Here is a 14,023-nt window from a genome sequence, read left to right as displayed (position 1 = left end):
GTGTTGTTAAAAATGGATATATTTACTGGTGTGGAATGTGCTCTCTGTTTTTTGGTTTCACGATTTGCACAAACTGCAGTTCAATGTAATCTTTACAGAGAATACAGAGGGGAGCCTCCCAGTTGGCATATAATTTATTCTTGGCACCAACCTTTGTTAAGACAAGTTGTTCTGTTAAACATACAAAATCACCAGAATACCTGTGCATCCTTGAAGCTGCTGTGGAACAACTCACAGAAAGCTTTGCACATAGTCTGAAGAAATCAACTCGACATGCATCACATGAGACTTACATTCCACAAACAGCTGTTTAGCGTGTTACATAAACGATTACAATTTAAGCCATACAAACTAACTGTGGTTCAACACACTACAGGTGATGACAAAGTTGCTTGCAGTTTTCTGTGGGAATGATGTTCAGAAGTGCAGAAGATGAATTTTTAGACAATGTAAATTTTTAGTGATGAGTCAACGTTTAAATCAGTGACAACCTGAACACCTGTAACTGCTGAATACGGGCTAGCAAAAGCACTCATGAAGCTTTGCAGTGTATTTGTGATAGCCCTAACATCAGGTTTTATATGCCCTTAACAGACTGTGTGGCCTCTTCTTCTTCCAGGAGGCAACTGTAAATGGTGTCATTTATCTGGATGTGCTTCAAATTTTTCTAATTCCTCAGTTAGGTGATGATGACTCAGATGGACGCCATTACTATCAGCAAGACAGTTACTTAGAAGTCCAAGATTTTCTTGATACTAGATTCCCAGTTTGGTAGATTGGTTCTGAAGATCCAATTGCATGGCCACTTCGCTCCCCATAGTTGACTCCGCTAGATTTTTTCTTCTGGGTATTGAGTGACAAATTTGACATTTTTTTCTATGAAATGAGATATCAACTGAATCTGTAAGTTATCTAAATAGAGTTTTTTACATGCTTTTAGTCGTAGAGTCATTTTCCAATCACCCAGTATTACAATAAGCATTATGGACATCTGATATGTAAATTCATTATATTGTTCTCTACTTGATTTATTCATTAAACTTACATTTACTGCTACCATTTAGTTAACTTTAATAATTTAGGGATCATCATCTTAAATTAGATATATTAGTTACACATATTATACTGTCCTGGCTGTCACCTTATAAAAGTATTTTCATGGCCTAAGAAGACAATATAACAGAATGAAATTTCTTATTTTGGCAAGGACTCCCATATAGAATGTAGGTCCTCTTGGCAAGATAGATAACTGGATTCCAAAGGAAGTCTCTTTGACCCCTTGCTTTTCTTATTATTTATTCATGACCTATCTCAAAATTTCAAAAATATGATTATTTAAAATGAGAAAATTCTAAGCAGTTCCAAAACTTAATGCATGGACTGTAACTGCCTTTTTCCAATAATGATATTTATCGTATTTATTATATCAATAATGTAAAATTTCTTTTTGCTTTGTTAGATTACAAATTCTTGTGGGTCATTAACTGATTTTTTCTGAAACAAAATTAAACCATATTGTTTCTCTAAGAGAACATTAGGTAGGCTAAAAAAAGATGTAGAGTGTAACCACAATACCTCATTTTTAGACGTTTTAATAAAGCAAGTAGCCTATAGCTTATAATTATTAAATATTTACTGTGCTTATGTATATTTCTGTCTAAAGTATTCATTTATTACCTTCAGGCTCATTCAAAATATCAGAATAAGTATTCTAGATACAAAAATCTGATGTGTATAACACATGACTTTCTTGTACACCTATTAAATTAAATTTACAAATTTTTTTAAAATGAAAAGTACATAAAATTTTATTTTATTAAAAACTTCTGATATTTAAACATTTTTAAAAATTATTTTATTATTAGTCATCGTAAAATATTTTTTAAAATGAGAAGTTAATACTTATTAATAAATTGATATATTTAAATTGAAAAAATAAAAGTAAAAACGAGGATATGAAAAGTCTGATTTGAACTGATTTGCCTTCCTCTAAGATCCAAATATTTCATTAATTTTAATTTCATTTGGCTATAACTCTCTAACCAATGAAAATAAGTTCCACTTATGATATATCATTGAAAAGCTTTCAATAAGGGCTTAATACTGCAGTTAAGAAAAAGTTCTAAGTCCAAAATCCAAATGTTTTGGGATTTTGGGCTTTTTTGAACACTATTTTTATTATATATTTTTTATATTTTGTATTTGGGTGAAATTTATATAATAAATTTTTTTTTCTCTATTTAAATTTGTGTATAAACCAGGATTAGATACCTTGTTATTCTAAATTAAGGCTAATTTCTAAGGTAGTACTACATTTTGTTGACTGAAATTTAATAAATCTGGTGGTTTTTAAATCTTTTTAGAGGAACCTGTAATTTAAATAATATTCCACGATTTTTTGTACCTTTTTTTCTTGTATATCACTCTTGTTGAATGTAATGAAAATTTATTTTCTTTTTCTTCTTTTAGATTTATGTTAGGTCAAGATGCAGTTATAGAGAGGTTATTATGGGTTACATTAATTTAAGTTTTTTTATATTTATTAATTTTGAATTCAATAGTAATTTTTTTAATTTTGCTCTCAATTATGTACATATCGCCCATCACTCTCATAAACTGAGATAAGTCGTAACAAAGTAGATGTACTGGAAAGTGTATCTAGAAATGGATTTTGGTTTTTATTTATTTACAATTAATATTTTTAACTATTTTTGATTGCTGATTGCAGTCAAAAGGAGAGGTGCACAACTTGATGTTACAACAGTCCTAAATCCAAAATTTCAACATACTATGGCTAATCATTTTTGTGTTATGTGAGATACTGATGTATGTACGTACGTACAGATGTCACACCGAAACTACTCAAAATCGATTCAGGGATGGTCAAAATGGATATTTCTGTAAACCGATATATCTGAAAACCGAAATTTTTAAAGTAATAACTGTAAAAAACATGAGTAATAAATACACTATATTAATACTGATTAAACAAGAAACCGGAATAATTAACTCAACATTTTTTCTTTATTGCTGAATAGTCTGTACAATATTCAAATATTTTACTGTTAATGAATTTAGAGTAAAATCTATTACTCTACTTTCTAAAAAATTTATTAACTGAAATCTAACTAATAATTTTTTTTCTACTATCATTAATTTTGCATTTGATTGAAACGTGGACGTAAAATTAAAATGATTCAAGAAAATGTATAGTTAGAAAATAAAACTTGTTTCAAACTCAACTATATAACTTCAAAATCATTCATCATATTTATTGCAGCCAGACATTATTTCTTCTTGTCAGATCCACCAGTACTTTCTTCTACATACTTCATGAACTTTTCCCATAGTTTTTGCGGGTTATCTACCTTCTCAATCTGAAAATATTAAGCAAATAAAACTGAAGTAATATTTCTGGTTTAGTGGTAAAAAGAAAATCAAATAAATAATAATTTTTTCTTATCTATATATATTTTTTTTTTGCAAAAATAATAAGTCCTACATAAAAGATACACTAAATTGAAATAACAAATTGTGTTTAACAATTCAGTAAATTTAATTAATTATCACATATTCAGAGTGTTCCAGAAGTTTCTTGCTAAACTTTACAAGTGTATCTCTCTGATTAAAGTAGAAAAAAAGTTCATATGAACAGAGGGTACAATTTATTTTGTTAATTAAAGCCAGTCTAAAATTCTCCCTACTTTTCACTCAGCTTTATCATATTTTTTTAACAATGTGGTAGTGCACTTTCATGATTGCAATTTATAAGGATAAATTTACAATTATAGATGTAATTTTATTTAGACAATTTTTTTTCAAAGTTGTGAGTAAAATACTTTTTTAAATCCTTATGAAATATTGTAGACAATATCCAAAATATATGTTTTCACATTTTTGTGAAAAAAATTATAGAAAAATAAATAAATTTTTGCTACGAATCTAGAATAAAATTTGTGTTAAAAATTGACACTAAATGAATCTCACAACAAGATACTATTTTTATTCATTGTTGTTATTAATAAGATTGCTGTACTGGATTGATTTTTATAATAAATTAACTCATGTATAAAACTGAATGTAGATAAGTAATAATTTAATAAATGAGCATTACTGATTTTGCTGTAAGCCTTTGTTTTTCAAAACTACTGACAATAATACATTATATACATACAGTACAAGAACATCACATCATTTGAGGTATATAGATTAATCATTTTAGTAACTCTATTGTATTACAATTACTACATCGGTCTGTCATTTTAAAAATAACCCTTGCACACTAAACTAAATGAAAACTACACAAGTAAAGGCAAGAAAAACAGTCAATTTGTGGCTGCAAATGTCTTGAAATGAGCTAAGAACCAGCATCGAGCTTAGAATAAACTTTTATTATCTACTGTGAAATAAAAGATGTGATCTAAATGTTTTTGTAATTTCAGTCTTGCTTTCTAAAAAAAATACTTCAAATTGAATTATCAAATTAATAAATTTAATTAATTAAATTATGGATTGTATCATTTTTAGAATACTTTGATATAATATTAAAAGGAGCTTACTGCAATATTCCAGAAGCCTGTAGTATGTAGACAAATTATACATTTGATCAATATTGTGTTGGCTCATTTATGTTTTTTCAACTGCTAAATTACTTATACGTTTGAAGATGTTGAAAATATTTAATAATGCATAAATATCATCATCTTTATGTACTTGGTGTAAAAATTTGGAGTTGTAATTATTTTTGGGTCCTGATTTTATTAGGTGGTTTATGAAGGTTGTTGTCAATTCAAAGGTTTGTTGTTTTATGTACTTGAATGTGAATCAATTTGTCCAATTTAATATTCAGCACAATCATTTTAGTTTAATTTATGTACGCCTGCATTGTAATGTGTCAAGTGTGTGTTTTAGTTTGCAGTATGCTCATGTGTATTCTGTTTAGAATTTTAAATCAAACACAGCACTTTCCTTCCCTAAAAATTGGCAATCTCGTATGAATTTTGCTTGAGGTATTTTCAATTATTATGCATTTTCAATCACTGTATGTATGCGATTTATTTCTATATTTTATGAAGCATTTTGTTGATAAGTGTGATATACAACTAATAACTGACACAAGATATTTTAATGTATTGAGTCCTTCAGTGTCTTACGCAGCTGATGTACAAGGGTAAGTCAATTATTATCCGCAATAAAGTTATATTTTTGTTTTTGTTTGGATGCTGCTAGATTAGTTCCATTATCGCTGCCCTGTCATTAATCATGGCTGCTCCGCTTTCTGTTTGCACCAAAGAAGAGCAAGATTCAGTGATCCGTTTTTTGTGATAGGAAGATGTATCAGGAGCCAAAATTCATCAAAGACTTTCGGTAAAGTATGGGAACAGTGTGTTGCTGCAACAGAGTCTACGAATGGACTGAAAAATTCAAGAATGGTCGCACAAGTGTTATGCCCGATGAAGGAGCTGAACGACTGTTTCTCTACAAATGAGAAACATTGAGCTTGGATGTGACATGGTTTTCTTAGACAGACAAGTATAACTATTGATGAAGTGGCACATCATCTGCAAATTAGTCACGGTTCTGCCTCTGAAATCATCCACAACAGACTTGGGTTTCATAAAGTCTGTATAAGATGAGTTCCAAAAAAACTCACACAGTTGCATAAACAAATGCGCTTGGAAATCTGCCAAAAACATTTGGATTGCTATGGTAACGAACAGGACATCTTCTTAGACAGAATCATCACTGGTATGAAACATGTATCCATCATTATGAGCCGGAGAGTAAACGGCAGAGTATGGAATGGAAACATCCAAATTGGCCCTGCAAAAAAAAGTTCAAGACCCAACCATCCACAGGAAAACTGATGCTTATGGTTTTTTGGACTCACAAGGCCCAGTACTGGAACATTATGAGGAAAGGGGCACGACAATAAATAGTGTGCATTACAGTGAGATGCTTACTGCTAAGATGAAGCCTGCAATTCGAAGCAAACACCGAGGACTGTTGTCAAAAGGTGTTATGTTGTTGTACGACAATGTCCGTTCACATACTGCTGCCCACACTGCTGAAACGCTCCAGAAACTCGACTGGCTCATCCTCCGTATAGTCTTGATCTTGCCCCTTCTGTCTAGCACTTCTTTGGTCCACTCAGAGGCATTAAGGGGCCGTCGATTTACCTTGGACGAAACAGTGAATTCCTGGCTTGAGAAACCGAAAACCTTCTTTTTTGAGGGCATCAGGAAGCCTGTGCAACGATGGGCCAAGTGCGTTGAAATGCAAGGGGACTATGTTGAAAAATGATGTACATGTAAGTTTCCTATTTGTATTGCAATAAAATTTATAACTACATTGCGGACAATAACTGACTTACCCTCAGTAACCTCAGACTTACCCTCCCATACATCAGTATGCATGAGAAAGCATGCTTTTACTCTGTTAGGTATTAGATGTATTACAGATAAAGTATAACATTACAGCATGGATGTTCTACATTTAATAGTACACATGCTGTCTATTTTGATTATAGTGAGGTCAAGGAAATTAACTGATTTTTATGCTCATTTTGCTCAGTGAACTATAAATTGAGGTGAAATTGGTTGGTGAGAGTGATAAATTTTGACATTATTTTGCTATCTTTGTACTGAATAAGATGGAATCAACATGTCGCATAAAAACTCTTAATATTTTCAGGAAAGAAGCTTAGTGTGTTATTTAATACTACTAACAATGTGCATAAGATTACAAAATAAACTAATAAAATAAATAAATAACAATAACACAGTCTCCAATAGTACACAAATTTAATTGCAGTGACTATAAATATTTATCAGGGAGACTGGATGCACATTTATCCACAGATGCAAGGGATATATATAGCACAAGATATATAAGAATCAATTCTTTCAAATAAGTTTGCAGAAATAGGACATATAAATTATACATTATAATTATTATATATCATATATAATTATACATCATAAACTTTATTTGTATCACATAAAAATTAGGATTCAAGTAAACTTAAATATGAAATTTACAGCACAGAAAATTTCAATTAAAATAACACGTTAAATAAAACAACATACATTAAATATATTACAGTATTTAACTTCACATTAAAGTGGTTTCCTGACATTTTAAAACGAGTGTCATTACAAAACTGTCCCCAGTAATTCCATTAATGAAAGAGGAACATAATTAACTATAAAAATATCTGAAAGAATAATTTTCACATAATTTGAAAGTGAGATGATAAAAGGTTTCTTATGAAGGGGAAATTGAAGAGTTTTATGTACTGTGGTTGAGTAGTTATGGATGAAAGAAATTATTAATTTTAAATTGGTTTTTCTTAGTAAAAGTATCAAACCACGTATAAAAACAAATAAAAAGAGTATAATATCTTATTTACAAAAGATAATTTTGGTCAAGATGCCACGTCATTTGATCCAACTTACGTCTAAATATTCTCTCACTTTTAAAAGAAATATCCAAGAACATAATTATACATGATATATAAAATAAAGTTTTCTGACTTCAATTTAGTAAAATAAACGCATTAACAGGATTTCCAACTAAGGATGGAATGAATTAAAATTAAACTTTTCCATTTTTCAGTATTATTGCATACAATTTTTTTTTCATTTTACTGCATACAAAACCTTCTTTGTCTATAAACAGTAAAAATTACTTCATAAAATGCTTCCTTTTATTTTTAGTAAATACTGCTTCACACCAAATTGAAAAATAGAGGACCTGTTTGTAGTGACATCATGGCTCTTTATATGAATGCACTAAATATTGTTCCAACCTTGTAATGACATGTATGTATGCACATAAACCCCCTCTTTCTACATTTAAGGGCCTTCAATGGATTTAATTTTACTAACAATACTAAAATATAAACAATTTGCAATTAATGTAATGCAGAAAGGAGTAAAAACGGATTTACATTCAGAAGAATTATTCTGAATTAAATTTGGCACAAATCAGAAAAGCCAAAGGGAAATGTAGAAGAAATTGGAAGTTGTTTCAAGTAAACGTAATAATTTTGTATTTCAGATCCCTTAAAAATGCACTGTCAGATCACTATTTGCAGCACATTGGATAAAAAATAAAATAAATTAAAATAATTTTTTCTTAAAAATAAAAATACCACCTCTTTCACATCAAACATAGAACACATAATACAGTACAATACCTGTCTATAACAATGGGCCATATTACAATTGCATTGTAGTAATGTAATATTTAAAAAAAATCTTCTCATTAATTTATTTGAAGTTAAAAGATTTTTCTTTTGCAAAACAATGTTACTCTGTTTTAAATAAAAATGACTACAATAAACATGTCTAAAATGTAGTTTTTAAAAATCTGAATTTTCTGGTACCTCAATCATGGGCAATTCACATTTATTTAAAATTTTAAATAAACTAAAAGTTTAGTTTTTTAAAAAACTAAAATTTTTAAATCAATTCAGTTATTTTTGTTAAATTAAAATCAATTCAGTTATTTTATTTGTTATCGTCAATTGTCTGCTTTAATTATTTTATATATTTATTATTTTTACATATTAATATGTAGCTTAACCTACATGTTTCTTTGTTAATTTTATGATGCTGTTCTGGAAAAATGTCTTTCCAACTCTACCCAGCAATTGTTGGGATTTCCTTTTTTATGTGTGGCTCATCTGAAGCCATTTATGATCTAGAAAACATAAACTGAGGATTGGAAAATTAAAAAGGTCAAGGTAAAAAGTTTGATTTTTTTTGTGTTAGAATGGTTCTATGTGCCATAAGGAATGTTGTATCAACTCTATTATATATTGGGATAGCCAAGGAAAATTTTTATTCTAAAAAGTCAGGTGAAAATGCGATTGAATGGGACTAACTACCGGTTTGCCATTGTATCTGTTATTTGTTAATTGCAGCTTAGCCTGTTGTAATTTTGTTATGGGATCAAGTACCACAAATGAAGATATTGCATGCATTAGCAAAGTTTCTAATAAATGTAAAGAAAAAAATTATTACAAAATAGAGGAAAAAGATATTTTACATATGCAAGCGTTAAAAATTCCACTGTTATTATTTCACACTTTACCTGACCTTAAGTTTTAAAACATTTTGTTTGTTTGAACAATATACGAATATAAAAACCATTTATTTGAATAAATATAGCATGAGATTTCCAATATAACAATATAAAAATTTTCAAAATATAACAATTTCTCATGGAGACGGTTCCAAACGCAAGGGAAATTTTTCTTCATTCTTGAACATTTTTTGTTATGGATTGTGAATTTTCATATTCATGGAATGTAGGTAACAATGTGTGCTTTAAACCAAAATTCTTTTACACTGTTTAGTTTTATATAATAAACATCCAACAATCAAATTTAACATAAAAAATATTTGTTTTGTCAAAATGGCATGCTTGTTCTCTTACAATAAAAAATAAATTCCATTAAATAAAAAAGTAAATAAAAGACTGCATCATTGTGAAGCCATTTGAAAAATGTACACATAAAAAAAAAACAAGCACTAATCCAGTTAACACAGTATGCATTCAAACTAGTGTGATGAGATGAATGTAAAAGTATGGTTAAGTGGGAACAAGGGGATAAGGAAACTAATAATAGTACACCTGATAGAATATTTAAAATAAATATGAGTTTATGAAAAAAAATTGAAATAACTTTTAAGTAATCTTATAGATAATTGCATATCAAAGTTACAGGAATCACTTTATTCTCTCTCCACAATTATATCTTGAACTGTATATCGTTTGCTTATTACATTTCAGGAATATCTAACAAAATATACGTTAAATCGATAAAAATATCTTAATTTTTAGATTTCATGTTTTGCAGAATTGGGGTCATACTCAATTACATTATCATTTTTTTAAGACAGTAACCATCATCAAATTAAAAAAAAAAAAAATAATAAAAATTACCTCGTAGTTCTGAGCTACATATATACCAGTGTACACACCAATCCCATACGTTATCTGAAAACATACAACAATCTTTTTTTAAAATTAATTCTTGAGTAACTAATAGAATTGAGGTTATGCTGTTAAGTAATAATACGAATTTTAGGGAAAACAAAAAAAAATAACTTACCAAAATTTTCAGCATTATTCAATTTTAAATGTATTCCTTCAAAACAAGTATTTTTCAGTTAGTATTACTTTATTTTAGAATTCAAAAGTCCTTAAAAAATATTCGAAAAGTACATACCGGTAACCTTACCTAACACATGATTGTTAATCGTAAACAACAGGATTGCAATAGTCATTATGCTTCTTTTTAACATCTGTGGTTTTGCATGAATTCAATATTTAAACATTTCAGTTACTTAAATATAATTATTAAAAAAAATAAATAAATAATTGAAAAATTAAAGATAAAGTTTTTAAAAATATTCTTAAAAAATTAAATTCAAGGGAATTTTTCATCGGATCGTGTGTATTCGAAATTGTTTACTGCATGATAAGTACGTAGTTTTTTTTTGAAAATCTGAAGGTTATTTTGTTTTAAGGTCAACTTTGTGAAGATGCAAGTTTTATTTTTTGACTAATTGTTTGGTGTTGGATTAATGGAGTAATTATTATACCCATTATTAAACCTTAAGTTGAGGTATAATAAGTGGGTATGGCAAGTGAAATTTTTTGTTCACCAATGAGATATTGGTACGGTTGAAGTATTGGTCTTATTGCATTTCTATTTTATTTTGTAAAATATTTTCGATATTCCAGTGTATTTTAATTTATAGAAATGATTTTCAGTTACTTCGAGTTGGTTGTTATTTTGGTTGCACTTTTATGAGTTACGCCTAGGTTTATTCTGCGAGATTTCCTTGTTGGTTAAGTTTACTATTTCTGCTTTAGTTGTGTTACCATGCATTTATTGTATTCTACATCTTTCCAAAATTTTCCGTATGTTATAAAATGAAATTTGAGATATAGGTGACATTGTAATAGTTGAATTGTTAGAAGAAATGAATGTTTTCTAGTAGTTATTTTTTAAATTTACGTTTATCAGTTTCAAACGAATGTAAATTTTTTTATAAAAAAATTTCGTTACATTTTGTCTTTAGGATTGAAGTAAATCGATTTGTTTGTCGTACAGTTGTATTTGGTTTCACTCATAATTTATGTTGTAATTACTGTTTTTAAAATTGTTGAAAAAGATGGTAAAATAATTTTCTTCTTAATTGAGTGAAAGAAGAAAAACTTTAACCATTATTGAACTGGTTTATTTACATGGGAGTAGAGCATATCCAGTTGCAAATTTTTTATTAGAGATTTGCATTCACTGATGATGTGTATAAGAATATATTATAAAAATTAAAAGACAAATGTAAGTAGTACATTGTATAATGAACAAAACAGAAAAATTTTCAATTGTTTTAATATTAATATTAAAAATACAAGATTTATCTTCCTTTCATTTTTTGTAAAGTCATTAGTGTTATTAAATTGTTCGTTTTTCATTTGTACATTAGTTGTAGGTTATCTTTTATTTTCTATACACAGAACAATGTTACATTTAAAACATTCTTATTTTATTTTCAGAGAAATTTGTTCATAATTCCAGTTTAACTTAATTGTTTCTGAGCTAATGATGAATATTGGCTGTCAAGGAAGTAGAGTTAATTCCAAATGTACAATTCATGTAATAAACAAATGTTAGTGTTATTATAAGAGTGGTGGAGTGTCTGTAATTGTTAAAAGGTGTATAGTTTTGTCCCAAGCTAAATTGGGAGATCTGATTTATGTCTAGCAAGAGCGGGGTTATAACATATGCTACTCATGGAAGGCATACAATAATAAATTAATTAATAAATTTTTTTTATCTTATAGTAATTTTTTATACTAATGTACAGTATACATTTTTTTTAGTATTTTTTATACTGGTGTTTATTTCAGTCAATAAAAATATTCATATCAGATTTTTAAATTATTGTAAATATATATTTATATAATAAAATAAATTCATAATTGAATTAAACAGTAAACAAATATTATTAAAACAATACATAAATATCACTGTTGGACTATGTATGCAAGATTCATGGTATGGAACCTTTCAGTCGAATTTTGAAGCACTTCCACTTACCCATTTGCTCTGAAATTTTGCATATAGGTTTGCCACCTGATAACACATTTTAGCAACATTATCAAGTTGCTAAGTGAAAAAAGTGCCCCTTGAACTTATGCAACCTTGTTTACATGCATATTTTCATACAGAAAGAAATTTTGAAATGAGATATATATTAGGGTATACAGCTGCTACTAGAAATTCTGTACAATACCGACCAAAGTTTTGAGAAAATTTAGTGCTCTTTAACTGGATCTGAATTTTAAGAAGAATTTTTCTGAATTTCTGAAAAATTTTTTTGAATCTCCTCAACAATATCCCATCCGCTCCCAGTGGTACCAGTCAGATTATAATATTTTCAAGGCCTCCTGGGGTGCCGTTTGGAAATTGCGGAGGGGTGCGATGGGGTGCCACCATAATATCTCTGAAACTGCTCATCCAGTTTTCATGATTCAAACAGCATATGTATCAGCAGGTTGAGCGCTAACTTGTCTTAACACATTGTGTACATTCTTGATCAACCGGATCTTGGTTATATGGAAATTAAATAGTTTAGCCCTATGCTTTGATTGCACTCGCTACTGATCTTTTGCTAAATACGCTCAAACCTGTGTGTTAGTGCAGTTAAAAAGTATAAACTTATGAAGACCAAAAAGGAAATTAAAAAATATATAAAAACCTTTTTAAAAACCACTTATATTAAATGCACCAAACAGTAGGAAATAAAAAATATATAAAAAAAGTTTTGAAATGCCACTCTTAAATTAAATGCACTAAAAGGTAAAAAATAATTTTAGGATGGTCTCTAAAAAAGGATTTGACGACAAGCTTTGATGGTGATATGTAAGATTATGTGAAAGTAATAGCTTCAGATTAAAAATTTGATGTTTTTGCCAATTTTTTCATATACGTGATGAATGGCCTAGAGTGGGGTGCAAACATGAGCACCCCATTCCTTTGCGAGCAGAAATGAATTTTTTTTTTGTAAGGTATTTTACCAGCAGTATGTTAAACAGTTCTTTTTGAGACCCCTGTGGCAGATGTAACATGTTCTACATGTTCTAATTTACATGCCTTCTGCATGTAAATTAGACATAGTATCCTAAATAATAAAATTAATTCACTACCAAAAGAATAGAGCCGACAAAAATTTAGTAATTTAACACGAATAGATTACTTTTAAAATTTCACAAGACTTGTGAAATTTTAAAACTACTTGTAAGTAGTTCAATTCTTAGAATTGAAAAAAGAACATTATAATCAAACAATAATCTTATACTCTTTGGATACACACAATTAATAGTCATACTGTATACGTACTCTCTTCAATCGAGTAGTATTATAAACCCGTGCTTGTTTGGTAGCAAGATATACAGCTATGCTGTTCATCAGATCTGTGCCAATTCAGCTTGGACAAGCTATACATCCTCTGTTAATCTTTCAAAAACAACTTCATTGTTAGAATAAGGTTGTGTTTTACTCTGTTTATAAACTTGCTTAAGTTTTGCTGTTGTAAAGCAATAATTTATTTATTTTACCATTTTAAAGATTAAAATTATGTTTAATTTCTCATTTTTTGTTTTTACATAACAGTTGTAGTAAAACATCAATGAAATTATTTTCAACTGATTTTACATGATAAGTACTTTATTAAAATCTATAACTTTTTGTCTCTAATAATATGATTTAATACAAGTAGGTTGTTATTTTTTGGTTTATGGATGTACTGATTTATTGTTGTTAATTGATTCCAGTAATATGGTTTTTAATAAATATTCAGTTTTAATTTATTTTAATCTTCTTTTATGGTGATGTCTTAATACCATCAATGTATATACAAGTGGATTACTAGCCAAGTACTGTGAACATAGTCTGGTGCTGTATGGAATTTTCCCCCCTCTCTTATGTTGAGTCAGACTT

The 14,023-nt window shown here is 28.6% G+C and overlaps 1 protein-coding gene and 1 long non-coding RNA gene across 3 annotated transcripts in view; one reads left to right on the top strand and one right to left on the bottom strand.

Annotated features, from left to right (window-relative positions):
• Positions 1–3,002: 3,002 nt before the first annotated feature.
• Positions 3,003–10,282, bottom strand: LOC142320234 (uncharacterized). Its single transcript, XR_012755320.1, has 3 exons — positions 10,124–10,282; positions 9,955–10,008; positions 3,003–3,377 (listed from the first exon to the last, which is right to left on the bottom strand). It is a non-coding gene; the product is annotated as an uncharacterized LOC142320234 (long non-coding RNA).
• Positions 10,283–10,507: 225 nt separating this feature from the next.
• Positions 10,508–14,023, top strand: part of LOC142319143 (T-cell activation inhibitor, mitochondrial-like) — a 33,010-nt gene continuing 29,494 nt past the window's right edge. For both annotated transcript variants that reach the window (XM_075356107.1, XM_075356106.1), the window contains exon 1: positions 10,508–10,692. In XM_075356107.1, coding sequence (XP_075212222.1) covers positions 10,655–10,692 — 38 coding nt within the window. In that variant the 5' untranslated portion in view covers positions 10,508–10,654. The remainder of the gene's footprint in view (positions 10,693–14,023) is intronic.

This window comes from Lycorma delicatula, chromosome 2 (assembly GCF_047948215.1).
Source record: "Lycorma delicatula isolate Av1 chromosome 2, ASM4794821v1, whole genome shotgun sequence".
Lineage (NCBI taxonomy): Eukaryota > Metazoa > Arthropoda > Insecta > Hemiptera > Fulgoridae > Lycorma > Lycorma delicatula.
Note: the sequence above shows the minus strand (reverse complement) of the source record. Positions and strands in the feature narration are given on the sequence as shown.